Here is a 14,456-nt window from a genome sequence, read left to right as displayed (position 1 = left end):
TATTGAAAAGGGAAATGTTTGTTAAGAAAAAAAACACAGTATTTTCAAAAAATATTTTTAATTTACTTGTTTTTTTGAGGACTGTTTTAAAAAATAATTATACAAACATGCAGAATGATTAAAAATAAAATATTAGACATAAAAATTATTTTTACAAAATATTTAAAAATTTTAAAAACATATTTAAAATGTTTTAGGTTTTCAAATGGATTTTTGTTCTATAAAGCATTATAAAATAGTTTTCAAAAATTATTTCTCAGAACGGTTTTAAAAAACAATTATCAAATAGACTCTAGATGAGTAAAAGTATCCATTCTCTTTTTGTTGTTTAATAAATGAAAGAAATAAAAAAAATCCCTACAACAACCTTGAATGTTCACACTTCATCAAACTATTAGTTTTAAGAAATATTCTTAATCCATTTCTTTCTCACTTGAATCCTTAGTATCTCATTTCCCAAAATTTTCTAAGCTTTAGATTTTAGTTCTATTGAAACTTAATTAATTTCCAAATACTAAAAACTGTAATCATCTATTTTCCTTCAACTTCTTCTTTTCATTTTCTAAAAGAAATTAGAGAAAAAAGGAAAATAAATCTGCACTCATAGTTCTTGCTCGAGAAGTACACAATTATGCTTCTGCAATCATTTTTCGAAAGATGATTAAAGATTCTGAATGGGCTGCACACAACCTCTCAAAAATGAAGAAATAAAAAATGGAAAACTATTATGGTATGTGGAAGTGGATGAGAATTTTCCAGGTGGAGAAAAAAACAAAAGAAAAAGGATAAGTAGGTATATTTAGAAAAAATAATCCTGATTTATCATTTTTTATCCATCAGTTTAATAATTTTAATTAAATAAACTTCAAGAACATCATTAGAGAAACTTCCTTTTTCGAAATAAACTCACATTTTTGGTGACAGTTTTTATTTTTATTTTTTATAACAATTTCAAGAAAATGATTGAATTGTGAAATTAAAATAGGAGTATAAGAAAAACTAGAAATTTGGAACCCTGCCCAGCCTAGGGTTTAGGTTAGCATGAGCAAGGTCTTTGAATAGGTTCGGGTTAGGCTTATATTAACATAAAAGTATTTGAATAGGCTAGGGTTAGGCTCATACCAACCCGTTGAAACCGAACAATTAAATCGTTATTTGTTTATTATAAAACCATCAGAGTGCTTAAACCTCTCTTAATTACACAATAAAATAAATTAATTTTCCTTTTGCAGAGGCATAAATTTAATATATCTATTTCAATTTTTTTTTCATGGCAATATTTTTAATCATCTCATTGCATTGTATGGAAAGAATCGTTAAATCAATACCCTCGAATTATATACATAAAGTTTTGATCTCAATCTTACTAATAATAGAGCTGCTTGCGATTATTCTTGTATCAGATCTGGAGCAGGGTATTAATTTAGTGTCGGTTCTTCTTCTGAACGCTTCTCTTTTTGCAGAAAAAAAAATGGAAAAGAAAAAAGGAAAAGTTCTCCCTTGTGATGGCCAGGCATGCTTTTTTATGGGGTCCATAATGTTCTTTTCTCAAATCTGGCGTAAGGCATCAAATTCAATTTGCTAAGAATAAAAAAATTTGTGGGATCCATGTGCATATTTTCATATACAAAGCTGGTTCCTGGTTCTCCCTATATATATGTGGCACCATCTTCACCACGCCACAAACACGAATTTGTGGAGCAAGGAAAATGAAACACCTCTACAAAATGTGGCAGAACTGACCATTTTCACTATGCATTGGCTGGAGAATACTTTGGTGATCATTTATTCTTTCCCAATTTAGTCCACACACAAATGTAAGGAATGGTTAATTTCGAGGTTTTGTCTATATGTTTTCTGCTGTGATGATAATATATATAGGTTTTGTTTATATTCTTGTCCAATAATTCTAATGAACACTCATCTTGTGGTGCTTGACAGATTTGTCTTCTCAAATAATCCATCTTTATAAAGCACTTGTTAACTATGGCAACAAGTAAGGAGTCTCCCCGCTCCATGTAAGATCTTCTCTTGTAGGAAAAAGAATGCTCCATCTTTATAATGTACTATTTTACTTTAATTTTAAATGTTAAGTTGTTGTATCTATGATATATATTTCTTTTAAATAATGTAGAAAGAAGTTACTATTGAAATTTTGAATAATAAAAAAAACATTTATTATTAATTCATATTTATTTTTCTTAGCAAATGCATATAAATATTAAAATTTTTGAAAAGGGAAAGGTTTCAATCCCAAATTTAATTTATGCTTTTGAAAAAAGAAAAAAACTAATTTATCTTATTGTTTAATTATTGAAATTTTAACAATTCTATGGTTTTAAATTTTGAGGTAAATAAAAAGAACACCTAATGCACATTTTGGCCTCCCTCTTTCTTCTTTGTTAAAACTAATTAGTTTTAGAAACTGAGATTAGAGATAAACGTACCTTGTTCGAAAGACCCATATTTTTACGTGGACAAGATTTTTGTAATGGTTAAGTTTCTTTCTTCCTCAACAGAACTTCAATTTTTACATGAGTTAAGGTTTCAAACCGTGTTCTTAATTTATTTTTTCATTCCAATTACAATATGAAAAAGAGATATATAGCTTTCACATTTATAATCACTTCGATATTTTTTTGCATCTTTTTTTCGAAGGCATTAATGCAGATGATCTTTTCTTTAACATTAGGGTATCTAGCTAGCTAACCTCCAATTTATTTATAGGAATTGCAGATGATAAACTTTGTGATAAGAGTTCCAATATGGCAGAACACACTGGATCTGGATCTACGAAGAATGATGAAGTTAGGAGAATCTTATTCGACTATGCTATGCAAGGCAAATGGGATGAAGCGGTGAAAGTATACGAGCAACAACCCTGGCTCCGCCCTGAAAAGATCACCGAAGGTGGTGACACACCACTGCATATAGCTGTCCGGGATCACCAAGAATGGGTTGTTGAAAAAATGGTTGAGCTTGTTAGAACTCATTCTCAACAGTCTGAGGATGTTCTGAAATCAAAAAACAAGAAAGGGAATACCCCTCTCCATTTAGCAGCATCGATAGGTAATGTTTCAATGTGCCAATGCTTCACTAAGGAGCGCAATGATCTGGTAGGTATTTGTAACGAAGATGGGGAAAACCCCCTCTTCTTGGCAGCTCGCCATGGTAAGATAAAGGCTTTCATTTGCCTCCTAGATAAAGCTTGGGAACCAGATCTTGCCTCTAGCGTCAATATCCACCGTAGGAACAAAAAAGGCGAAACAATTCTTCATTGTGCCATCGCTGGAGGACACTTCGGTAAGCATTACCATCCACCCGTCATAGTCTTGCACATGCATGCACTCTGTAAATTAATCTTAATAAATAACAGTACTTGTGTTTTTCTGCTTGACAGAACTAGCATTTCTAATAATTAAAAGATATAAAGATCTCGGTAGCAGCCGTGATGAGAAAGGAGTCAGCCCTCTCCATCTCCTGGCAAGTCAGCCTACTGCATTCAGAAGTGGAACTCGCCTCAGCCTGTTTGACAAAATCATTTATCATTGTAAGTCCACGTCTCTCCCCAACCAAAATCCAATCCAACCAACTTAGCAATCACAATATTATTAAGACCAAACTCCTTTGTCATTTTACAAGGTATATTTGTCCTTCCAACGCATTTTGGAGATGCCAAGAAATCGGACAATCCAGCAGAGAGGCAAACACTTGTGAAATTGCTGCCTGTGCCTTGGAACAACATCAAAGGACTGTTTTTCCTTATAGTCAAATTTATCAAAATATGCATTAATCCTTCAGGTGGAGAAAAAGCAGAAAACGCTAGGAGGGCCTTGGATGAGGAGACGCCTGCACAGGCGATCTTTGAACAAGGGCCTGCTTCCACCCCTGGTCAAGGTAATGAGCATAGGATTTTAATTATATTTGTCAATATTAATTATTCATTATGAAATAATGTTTTTCTGTACAAATTCATTCATGAAATATCCTCACTCAACCTCCTTTTACAGGTGCTCATGAGCACAGTAAAGAGGATGAAAAAAAGGTGGGGTTGAGTCAACGTCCAGATGATCTACGTAATTTTCCAGTGAACTATGATACTTGCTTCAACTTCATCAGGCTTCTAATCCAAGCAATTCTCCTAGTCTTGGGAATAGGTAGGACGCCGTGCTACCATCCCAAACTTCTGTATTATTATATTCAATTCAATATCGGTAGAAGGCTTAACAATATTTGTGTTTTGTATGTACTTGGAAGGGCGAGGTTATATAAACAAGATACAGAAGAAGAAAGAGAAGCACGTTTGGTCTGCTAAGATCTTGGAAAAACTACTTGATAAAGGTAAAGGCCATTGGTATGATAGCACTGGAAAAGATCCTGTATACACGGACAGAACAATCCTTTACGAAGGGGAAAATTCGATGGAAGCTCCATGGTCGGTTTTGCCAGGTGAGACACCCGAAAATGTCCCGGAATATGAGGAAAGCTCCAAAGAAGGTAAGAAAATAAAAACTTTAAATCCGATTGAATTATTTAATGCAATGTTTGATTCACGAAAAAGTATTAAGGAAATGCATCTAATAATAATGGTTTTGAAGTGCCAAATTAGTGTTTATAGTTTAAAATATGAAAATGATATTTTGATATTTTGTTTAAAGTAACTCATTTTTTAAAAGTAATATCTTTGTTTTGGGTGGTTTATGCTTTGTACAAATACTTCTGAACCTTCTGTTATTAATATATTTGTTGTGAATGAATGATAGGGACAAGTGAAAAAGGAGTTGGTAATGTCATGCACAAACAAGTCGAAAGTTCTACTAATCTCATGCACAAACTACTCGAAGAAGCTCAAAGATCTACTGGCCTTATACATGAGCTACTCGTGCAAGCTCATAGATTACCTACCATGAATGAAAGCAACCAAAAATGGCACAAAAGTATCAAGGAAGGTAATTTGTCTTTCAAATCAGCTAATTTGAAGGAGAATAAAAATTTTCATAAACACTTAGACTGTGCTTGATTCTTGAAAAGTACTAAAGAAAGTAAAAAAAATGCTAAAAAAATTATGTTTTCTTTGTTGGTTTTATTGTAAAAAATACAAAAAAATAATAATAAATTTAATTAAAAATTTATGTATTTTAAAATTATTTAATCTTTATAAAATAGAGGAAAGTAAGTGAAATGAGTTTGAAGAAGTATATAAAAATAAGTTATAAACTATAAATTTATTTTTACTTTTTTATTTTTGTTGTACTTTTTCTCTCTATTTTCATTTTGCTTAGATTTTTCCTCAATTTTTGGGAACCAGATGAGGGTTGTTTTTTAATGTCATGTAATATAAAATTTTGAAAATTAATTAATTATAGTGCGCGCCCAACTGGTTTGAGCATCCACTTTAAAAAAGTTTTGTAATGACATGTTCAATTAACCTTGTGACAGATTCAAATTTGGCTCTAATGCAAACGATGTGTAAAGCCGTCAACCAAACTGCGAAAAAATTGGGTGATGAGCTTCTTTCAGGAACTGAGAATAAAAATCAAGAGACAGAAAAATTGAGGACACCGGTATTAATTGCAGCAAAGAATGGTATCAAGGAAATGGTGGAGAGCATCCTTGACTGTTCCCCCATGGCCATTCATGACGCGAGCCCAGAGAAGAAGAATATAGTACTATTGGCCGTCGAGAATAGGCATCCCCATCTGTATAAGGTTTTACTGAAGAGAGTGAATAACATGACCGATAGTGTATTTGGTGCAGTGGATGATAATGGGAATAGTGCGTTGCATCTCGCTGCAATGTTTACTGATAATAGGCCTCGGCTCATTCCTGGTGCTGCATTGCAAATGCAGTGGGAAGTCAAGTGGTTTGAGGTATGAGAGACATCAAATTCTCTACTTTTTCTTTTCTTTTTGTTTTTTCAAGTCATATTTGAGTCTATGTTTAGTTCTCAAAAAATGGGAAGGAAATAAAATAAAGAGAAAAAAATAAAAGGAAAGAAAATGTGAAGAAAAATAAAAAAAAATTTTCTAGTCTATACTTCATTCTTTTCTTAAAGCATTATCCATTATGTTTCCATTGTAAAATACAAAATCTAGCTCTTAGACATTAATCGAAGACCTTAATTAGTACCATCATGATTTTACTTCCTTTGTACAATAACTTGAACTGTGTGTATTTGCTCTTTATGGCAGTATGTGAGGAACTCCAGGCCACCAAATTTCTTCCCCATCCTCAACAACAATAACGAGTCCCCACAGCAGATTTTCACAGATAATCACAAAGATCTGGTGCAGAAGGGTGGAGAATGGCTAAACAATACAGCCACTTCATGCTCTGTGGTGTCTACACTCATTGCAACCGTAGCTTTCGCCACATCAACGACTTTACCTGGTGGCAACATGGACATTACTGGACTGCCCGTTCTTGAGCTGAAGCCTGCATTTCATCTCTTTGCAATTTCGTCACTCGTTGCACTTTGCTCTTCAATCACCTCCACTATCATGTTTCTTGCCATCCTCACATCCAGGCAACAAGAAAAAGACTTTGCCAAAGACCTGCCCGCAAAGCTTTTGGTTGGATTAACAACTCTTTTTCTGTCCATATTGGCCATCTTGGTCTCCTTCTGCTCTGCCCACTTCTTTGTGCTCCAAAAAGAACTCAGAACTTATGCACTTCCAATATATGCTGTGACGTGCCTGCCAGTAACTCTTTTTGCCATAGCCCAGCTTCCATTATACGTTGATCTCATATGGACTACTTTCAGCACAGTGCCTCAGCTTCCTTTAGAGGACAATACCTAGGGGTTGTTGCATGATTTTGCATGCCTTCCACTTTTGAGCTTGATGGCAATGCTTATTTATTTATTTGTTTGTTTATTTCACCTCATTTCTAATTTTCCTTTTCTACTCGACTCCTAGAAAAGCCAACCTTGTGATGGCCAACTAGGGTTTAGGTTCTGGTTTTTCTTTGTTTTCTTTTTGTCTTCTTTTTTATTGTTTGTTCTCTTACTTGTGAAACATCTGATGGGAGCTTTAATATCTCTAATGTCTGGCTATTTTCATTGATATTTTTTATTAATGAAGTTGATATTCTTCTCTAAGGTCTGGTATCATGAGTAATTTGGTATGGTCCCAAAATAGTCGAGAAAGATGACAAATATTCCCACCTAACTATACTTTGACCATAATATAACTTCGAATGAAATTGTTTGATAAAATTAAATGTACTTGGAAAAGAGAAATAATATGAGCACCATTAGAAAAGAGAGGGAATTCTCTTGACTCATCAACAACAACTCCATTAATGAAAGAAAATTTTCATCTAATTTTGTCCCTTTCGTCTATAAAAATTATTTCATTCTAGAACATAGCCAAGCGTGTTTTTTTATACATTTTTTCACATGCAAATAGGGCACACATTTGGCTATGTCAGCAACACATAAGACAATGAAGATATTGATAAGCAAACTCTTAAAAAACCCTAATTTCATTTCATGAATTAAAAATTTTTCATCAAAGAGAGAAAGAAGGATAAGAAATGTTTTTACGTTTTTATTTTTGTAGTCGTTCTTACATTTTTATATTTGTAGAGTCATTCGTACATTTTTATACCAATTTGTTGGACACACAATTACACCACTCTCTTATTCAAATATTATATAATAAATTTATAGATACTCTCCTTTAAATAGAAAATTCTCATAATAAAATATAAAAACCTTTTTGGGATTTGACAACTGATCAAAAATAGAACCTAAAATAATCATTATTTAAAATAAAATATTCTCTCTTGACTTTTAGAGACTAAATCCAATTATAATATTTTTAAAGTTTCTAAATGAGGTTTAACTTTCAATGGTCTCTCCCCTGTCCTTCCTTCCCCATTTTTATTTTTATTTTATCATTTTTCACCATTTTCTTAGTAATCAACTAAGGAAAAAAAAGTTAAGACTAATAAAAAAGAACTTAAAAGTCAATAAATTATTTTTATGTGTTATTTTAAACTCTTTTAACTCTTTGTATATAGAGATTAAATAATTTGAAAATGCATAAGTTTTTAATCAATTTTAATTTTATTCAATTTTCTTTCCACTTTTTCATAGGAAAACAAAATATGAGAAAATCATTTTTCTTGACAATTATTTTTAATACTTTCTTAGAAAAAAAAAACATGTTTTAAATTTGAACTAATCATTGCAATGTAAAAGTTATTGGATCCTGGTTTACTAGTCATTCTAAATATATAATTTACTTTTTATTAACATTCAAAATAATTATAAAATATGAAATGCATAAATCATTAAAATTTTTAAAAATGTCTTATCATTTTATCATTAATATTGGTTGTTTAAATTGCGATAAGGATGACATATAGACTTAGTAATACTAATTTTATTTGTTAAAATGAAATAAGATTTTATTATTTAAATGCATTTAAATTTCAATAGCTACATATCTATTATTCTAATATATTAAAAATTATTAATTATTTTAATATTTATTATCTTATAATATAGATAAATATTTATATTTATTTTGAAGTTTAAAAATAGTGTGTATATATAATTTAAATGTATATATGCAAAAAAAGAGGTCATAGCTTGTTGGTCCATGTTAGCATTTTACCCACGAAAGGGTCTCTTCAAAGTTAAAACGTAGCTTATTGTCACAAGATGCTTCAAATGACCATTCTCATGGGCTTATATAGGAGGTGGAAAGTTTCTAGAGACCCCTAGAGATATCTATAGTTAGCTACAAAGTGGAATAGTATGAAAACTTCTAGAGAGGGCTAGAGATGTTCACACATCTCCACTCTTGGCTAAGAGAGCATTGGAATAGTGTGGGGTGTTCTAGAATCTTCAAAAGTCATCTTATACATACCCTTGTACATAGACCAATGTAGGAGCTTTTAAATTATTCTTGATTTGTAAGGAGCCCTTCAAGGTTCTAGAGACTTCCTAAGGTGCCTATAAATAGGTTAAGGCCTCATTTGACCAATGCACCACCTAAGAACCTAACCAACCAAAACAAGTGAGTTCCAAAATACTTGTAAAGTTTCCTTTGAGTAATATAAGCTTCCATTTTTCAAGAGTTGCCTACTATGCCTTCTAAAGTTTCCAAGTTGTGAGCATCTTAGCCTAATAAGTTAAGCATCAGGAGTAAGACTGACTTAGCAAGATAAGTGTCTTGACTTGTCTAAGTGTCACATGAGCTTAGGAAAAGACTAAGTCCATGACACTATGCATGAATGATTGTAAAACAAACCATTTGAAGCAATCACACATCTGGAAGAAACAAAAACAATCTTTAAAGAATATCATGCACAGAGTGATACATGTTGCTTATTATAGGCCTTTAGTTATGGCCCATGTTCAGACTTGTATTAAGCCTTGGCCCACACGCGAGTTGTACTTGTGACGAAGGAGAGAAATGTTAGTTCACATAGACTTGAATTACCTAAGCCAGTCCAACAATTCAGTGGTTGGATCATGGGTAGTTCGGATCAATACCGGTCCAATTCATTTCCTATTCAATATGGAGAACCAAACCAGACCAACGTCTGATTGACGGTTCGACTAGTTGATTTGTTTGGTTTCTAAAACATTGCATGTAATATAAATAAATTAGGTTATTTTTGTTTCCACTTAGTGGTAATGCATATGCCACTTTGATATTGCATGAATATGTACTATTTAAGATGGTTTTGTGCCATTGTACAAAATGGAGTAGAAATTCAATGAAACAAGTGTAAAATTTGATGAAGAAGGTAGAATAACAAGTTAAAAACATAACAAAGAAAGAAGATGACACAAAGATACAACGTGGTTTGACAATTTGCCTACATCCATGAAGGGGAAAAGAAAGAACTTTTCACTATTGCGGAACTCTATTAAAGAATGGCTCCAAAATAAAAATGCAAGATGCTATCACCCTCCTAGACAAGTCAACAACCATCATAAATTTTGAATAAAAATAATAGGAGCAAATCAAGGTAAATCCCTCTAAATCAGCCAAACGAATGAAAAATTAATATTCAGCTTTGGATTCTACTCCTCGAAACATGATTCATTCTCAATTCCCACTACCTCAATTTTAACAATAAGTACTCTAGAACTTTTCATTTTTTTCAAAATGTTCTTATAAACTTAAGCAGAATATAATATGCATGGAAATGATTGAATAACATACACAAGAGAGTACTTGATCCTTGTTCATTATCAAAGAAATAAAACAGTAGCCCAATACATGTAGCAATTACAAATATTTATATGCCGTAGATAGGCCATTATAATATATGTCGCGGGTAATTTTCAAACCAAATATTCAATATATATATATATATATATATATATATATTTTTTTTTTGTTTTTTGTTTTTTTGTTTTTTTTTTGGATTTCTATACTATGAAGGATTCGAGCACGGGCCGGCATTCTTGGTCTGAGGGAGGAATAAAGGAAACGTCTATGAGTGGCCAACTTCCTCCACCTCCACAATGGAGCTAGGCTATTGCAAAGAATGTTGCTGGAAGACATGTTACTGCACATACTGGCAATGCGGCAATTCTGAGTTCTTTCTGAGAACAAAGAAGTGGCCAGCACAGAAAATGAACAAGGTCTCCGATATGGATGTGAAAAGAGAAGTTAGTCCAACCAAAAGCTTGCTGGGCAAATCAGAACCAAAGTCTTGTTCTTGACACCTAGATGTGGTGACTGAAAATCAAAGAGCAATTGCAAAGATATGAAGTGCTGTTTTCTTGGTGCCTCCTGGTACAGCTGCTGATGTGGTGAAGGCAACAGTTGCAATGAGAGTAGCCACCACCAGGCGTGAATTGGCTTTCCTAGCCAGCCATTGTCCACCCTTTTGCACCAGATCTTCGTGTTCATGTGAGAAAATATGTTTTATAGTCTGGTATTGCCATAAAAAGAAAGTATATAAAAGGAAAATCACGATATGCCACAAAAACCAATGACTTAAAAATAGCTAGCCAAGGTCCTTATTTAATATCTAGTGGCTGGATTTTGTATTTTACGATAGATACGTAATGAAAAAACCTTTAAAAAAGAAGAGAATTTGATGTCTCATACCTTATACCACTTGATTTCCCATATGCAGCATAAGGAGAGAGCGAAGACGATAACCAGTAAACATAGCAGCAAGATGCAATGCACTATTCCCTTTATCATCCACCCCACCAAATACAGTATATCTTTCAGAATATTTATCTTCAGTAAAAGCTCATACACATGGGAATGCCCATCCTCCATCGGTAGTAACACTATATTCTTCCTCCCTGAGTCAATGCCATGAATGGCCATGGGGTAAAGGTCAGGGCAGTTCTTTGTCCTTATAAATGGATTGACGTTGCTAAATTTCCAGCATATGCAGTGACATGCCGCCTGGCTGGAACCCTTTTTGCCGCGACTGGATTCCATTGTAATTTCATCATATGTGGATTATTTCTAACAAGGTGCCACAGTGTGAGAAGAAGGATCCTACAGTATTGCAAAAAGGCTGTGCCATAGAGCATTCTTTTTCCAACAAGAGAAAATTTTACATGGAGAGGGGAGACTCCTTGCTTGTTAGCAAATTGAAATTGATACCTTGCTCCAGATTTGGGAAAAGAACATTATGGAGACCGGCCGGCCCCATAAAAAGCATGGTGAGCATCACAAGCGAACTTTTCTATTTTTCCTTTTCCTTATTTTATTTTTTCTAGGAAAAAGAGAAGCGTTAAACAGCTTTATTATTAATAAGATTGAGGTAAGAACTTTATTCATGGGATTCGAGGATATTGATTTACTAATGGTTTGAGAAAACTAAGGCTTGATGATTCTTTATCAAAATGCAGTAAGATGATTAAACCCAACATAGCAACCATGATGTTCAATGCAATGGCCTTGTCCATACTGACTCAATTCATGTTGGTGAACCAATACAAAATCTTTTAAATGACTCTATCCATACGACTCAAATCATCAGGAAATCATAAAAAATCTTTTTAAATGGCTTTGTTCATGTTATATATATATGAGGAAAATTCCAAGGTACTGAATGGGTGCCATTTTGAACTTCCAATGTGAGCCACTAATGTGGTTATCCTTGATGTGTCTGACCATATCTTGACTATTGAATATAGGAACAAAGAAATATGAATCACTCCCTTAGCCGGGCAGTTCTTAGTTCTTTCAAATGATTGTGATCATTTCCTGCGCGCCGGTGGTTATCCTTGATATGTCTAACAGAATCTTGATTATTTAATATAGAAACAAAGAAATATTAATCACTCCCCGAGCTTGGCGGTTCTTAGTTCTTCCAGATGAATTGTGATCAATTCCAGCCAGTAACATTTGTTTTTTGTTATGGCTTAATTTGCAATGTACGATCTAATGTTGCCCATTTTTAAGAAGTGAAATAGTGTTGTGACGAGGAGAATCCCTAGAGTTCTACATATTCTTTTCTTTGAGCTTCTTGATGTAATGTGTTTTTGAAGGCCATGCATATATTGCATGGTAATGAGGCTAAAAATCATATAGTAAGGTTGATTTTAGTGATAAATAGGCTCCCAGGTCAATTATATGCTACCTTGCATATGCTTGATTTTCTCACATTATCTATTTAGTTGTTGATGTTTACAACAAGTTTCAAGAATAATGATTGTCTTAGGATCCTTTAAGGGACATCTTGGAGGCAAGAACAAACTGAGTAGAGTTAAAGGGTTAAAGTCACATGAATATCAATGACGCATTATTTCAACCAATCCAAATTCTAAGGATAGTCAAGGGGGTTAGAGATGTTCAAATTAACTCAAATAAATTGTGCTAAATTTACAAATAAACTTGAATTTACATTGGTAGTCATCAAGTTTTAAAGAACCTTTCTTTAATTGATAGACTTATTACACGTAGAAGTTATTCTTCAATTGACATCTAGACCAGTTGGACGCTTTTGTCCTCTAACTGTACCTCCTTAGTCATCATCCCCATAAACCAAGAAATTATTATTGATCCAACTTGCATTATTCTAACAAGTGTGTCAATAATCTTCTTGGTAGTGATTGCAGTATTCTTCTAGGCTCATCTTTCTATTTTGGTTTCTTATCAACAATACTTTTTATTAATTCTTAGGAAGTCCTAGCTTTGATTCTTGTGTCATGATATGTTATTTTACTTTAAATTTGGACACTAAGTTGTTGTATATCTATAATATATTTCTTTTAAAACATGCAAAAAGAAGTTATTCTTGAAATTTTGAATAAAAAAAATTAAAAATAACATTTTTATTAATTTAGATTCATTTTCTTAGCAAATATATATTGATTTTAAAATTATTGAAAAGGGAAATGTTTGTTAAGAAAAAAAAAACGGTATTTTCAAAAAATATTTTTAATTTATTTGTTTTTCTTAAGACTGTTTTAAAAAATAATTATACAAACATGTAGAATGATTAAAAATAAAATATTAGACATAAAAATTATTTTTACAAAATATTTAAAAATTTTAAAAACATGTTTAAAATGTTTTAGGTTTTCAAACGGATTTTTGTTCTATAAAATATTATAAAATAGTTTTCAAAAATTATTTCTCAAAACGGTTTTAAAAAACAATTATCAAATAGACTCTAGATGAGTAAAAGTACCTATTCTCTTTTTGTTATTTAACAAATGAAAGAAATAAAAAATCCACTACAACAACCTTGAATGTGCACAGTTCATCAATCTATTAGTTTTAAGAAATATTCTTAGTCCCTTTCTTTCTCACTTGAATCCTTAGTATCTCATTTCCCAAAATTTTCTAAGCTTTAGATTTTAGTTCTATTGAAACTTAATTAATTTCCAAATACTAAAAACTGCAATCATCTATTTTCCTTCAACTTCTTCTTTTCATTTTCTAAAAGAAATTAGAGAAAAAAGGAAAATAAATCTGCACTCATAGTTCTTGCTCGAGAAGTACACAATTATGCTTCTGCAATCATTTTTCGAAAGATGATTAAAGATTCTGAATGGGTTGCACACAACCTCTCAAAAATGAAGAAATAAAAAAAGGAAAACTATTATGGTATGTGGAAGTGGATGAGAATTTTCCAGGTGGAGAAAAAAACAAAAGAAAAAGGATAACTAGGTATATTTAGAAAAAATTATTCATGATTTATCATTTTTCATCCATCAGTTTAATAATTTTAATTAAATAAACTTCAAGAACATCATTAGAGAAACTTTCTTTTTTGAAATAAACTCACATTTTTGGTGACAGTTTTATTTTTATTTTTATTTTTATAACAATTTCAAGAAAATGATTGAATTGTGAAATTAAAATAGGAGTATAAGAAAAACTAGAAATTTGGAACCATGCCCGGCCTAGGGTTTAGGTTAGCATGAGCAAGGTCTTTGAATAGGTTCGGGTTAGGCTTATATTAACATAAAAGTATTTGTTAAAAGTATTTGAATAGGCTGGGTTAGG

The 14,456-nt window shown here is 32.3% G+C and overlaps 2 protein-coding genes across 4 annotated transcripts; one reads left to right on the top strand and one right to left on the bottom strand.

The window, feature by feature from the left end:
* Window positions 1-1,704: 1,704 nt before the first annotated feature.
* On the top strand, window positions 1,705-7,099 carry LOC117917862. 2 transcript variants are annotated; one of them, XM_034834304.1, is made up of 10 exons: window positions 1,705-1,817; window positions 1,942-2,018; window positions 2,773-3,303; window positions 3,401-3,550; window positions 3,643-3,897; window positions 4,011-4,157; window positions 4,258-4,497; window positions 4,764-4,949; window positions 5,440-5,870; window positions 6,192-7,099. In XM_034834304.1, the coding sequence occupies exons 3-10, from the start codon at window positions 2,835-2,837 to the stop codon at window positions 6,798-6,800; spliced, it is 2,487 nt and encodes an 828-aa protein (XP_034690195.1). In that variant the 5' UTR covers window positions 1,705-1,817; window positions 1,942-2,018; window positions 2,773-2,834; the 3' UTR covers window positions 6,801-7,099. The 2 variants fall into 2 exon arrangements, with proteins under 2 accessions (XP_034690195.1, XP_034690194.1); XM_034834303.1 differs by having other exon boundaries at window positions 2,728-3,303.
* A 3,323-nt stretch (window positions 7,100-10,422) lies between these two features.
* LOC117919441 lies at window positions 10,423-11,268 on the bottom strand. Of its 2 annotated transcripts, none has more exons than XM_034836644.1 (2): window positions 11,085-11,268; window positions 10,423-10,911 (listed from the first exon to the last, which is right to left on the bottom strand). In XM_034836644.1, exons 1-2 carry the CDS (start codon window positions 11,262-11,264, stop codon window positions 10,717-10,719), a joined length of 375 nt encoding a protein of 124 aa, XP_034692535.1. In that variant the 5' UTR covers window positions 11,265-11,268; the 3' UTR covers window positions 10,423-10,716. The 2 variants fall into 2 exon arrangements, with proteins under 2 accessions (XP_034692535.1, XP_034692537.1); XM_034836646.1 differs by having other exon boundaries at window positions 10,423-10,905.
* Window positions 11,269-14,456: the final 3,188 nt, after the last annotated feature.

Source organism: Vitis riparia, chromosome 7 (assembly GCF_004353265.1).
Source record: "Vitis riparia cultivar Riparia Gloire de Montpellier isolate 1030 chromosome 7, EGFV_Vit.rip_1.0, whole genome shotgun sequence".
Lineage (NCBI taxonomy): Eukaryota > Viridiplantae > Streptophyta > Magnoliopsida > Vitales > Vitaceae > Vitis > Vitis riparia.
This window is presented reverse-complemented; position numbering and strand designations above follow the sequence as displayed.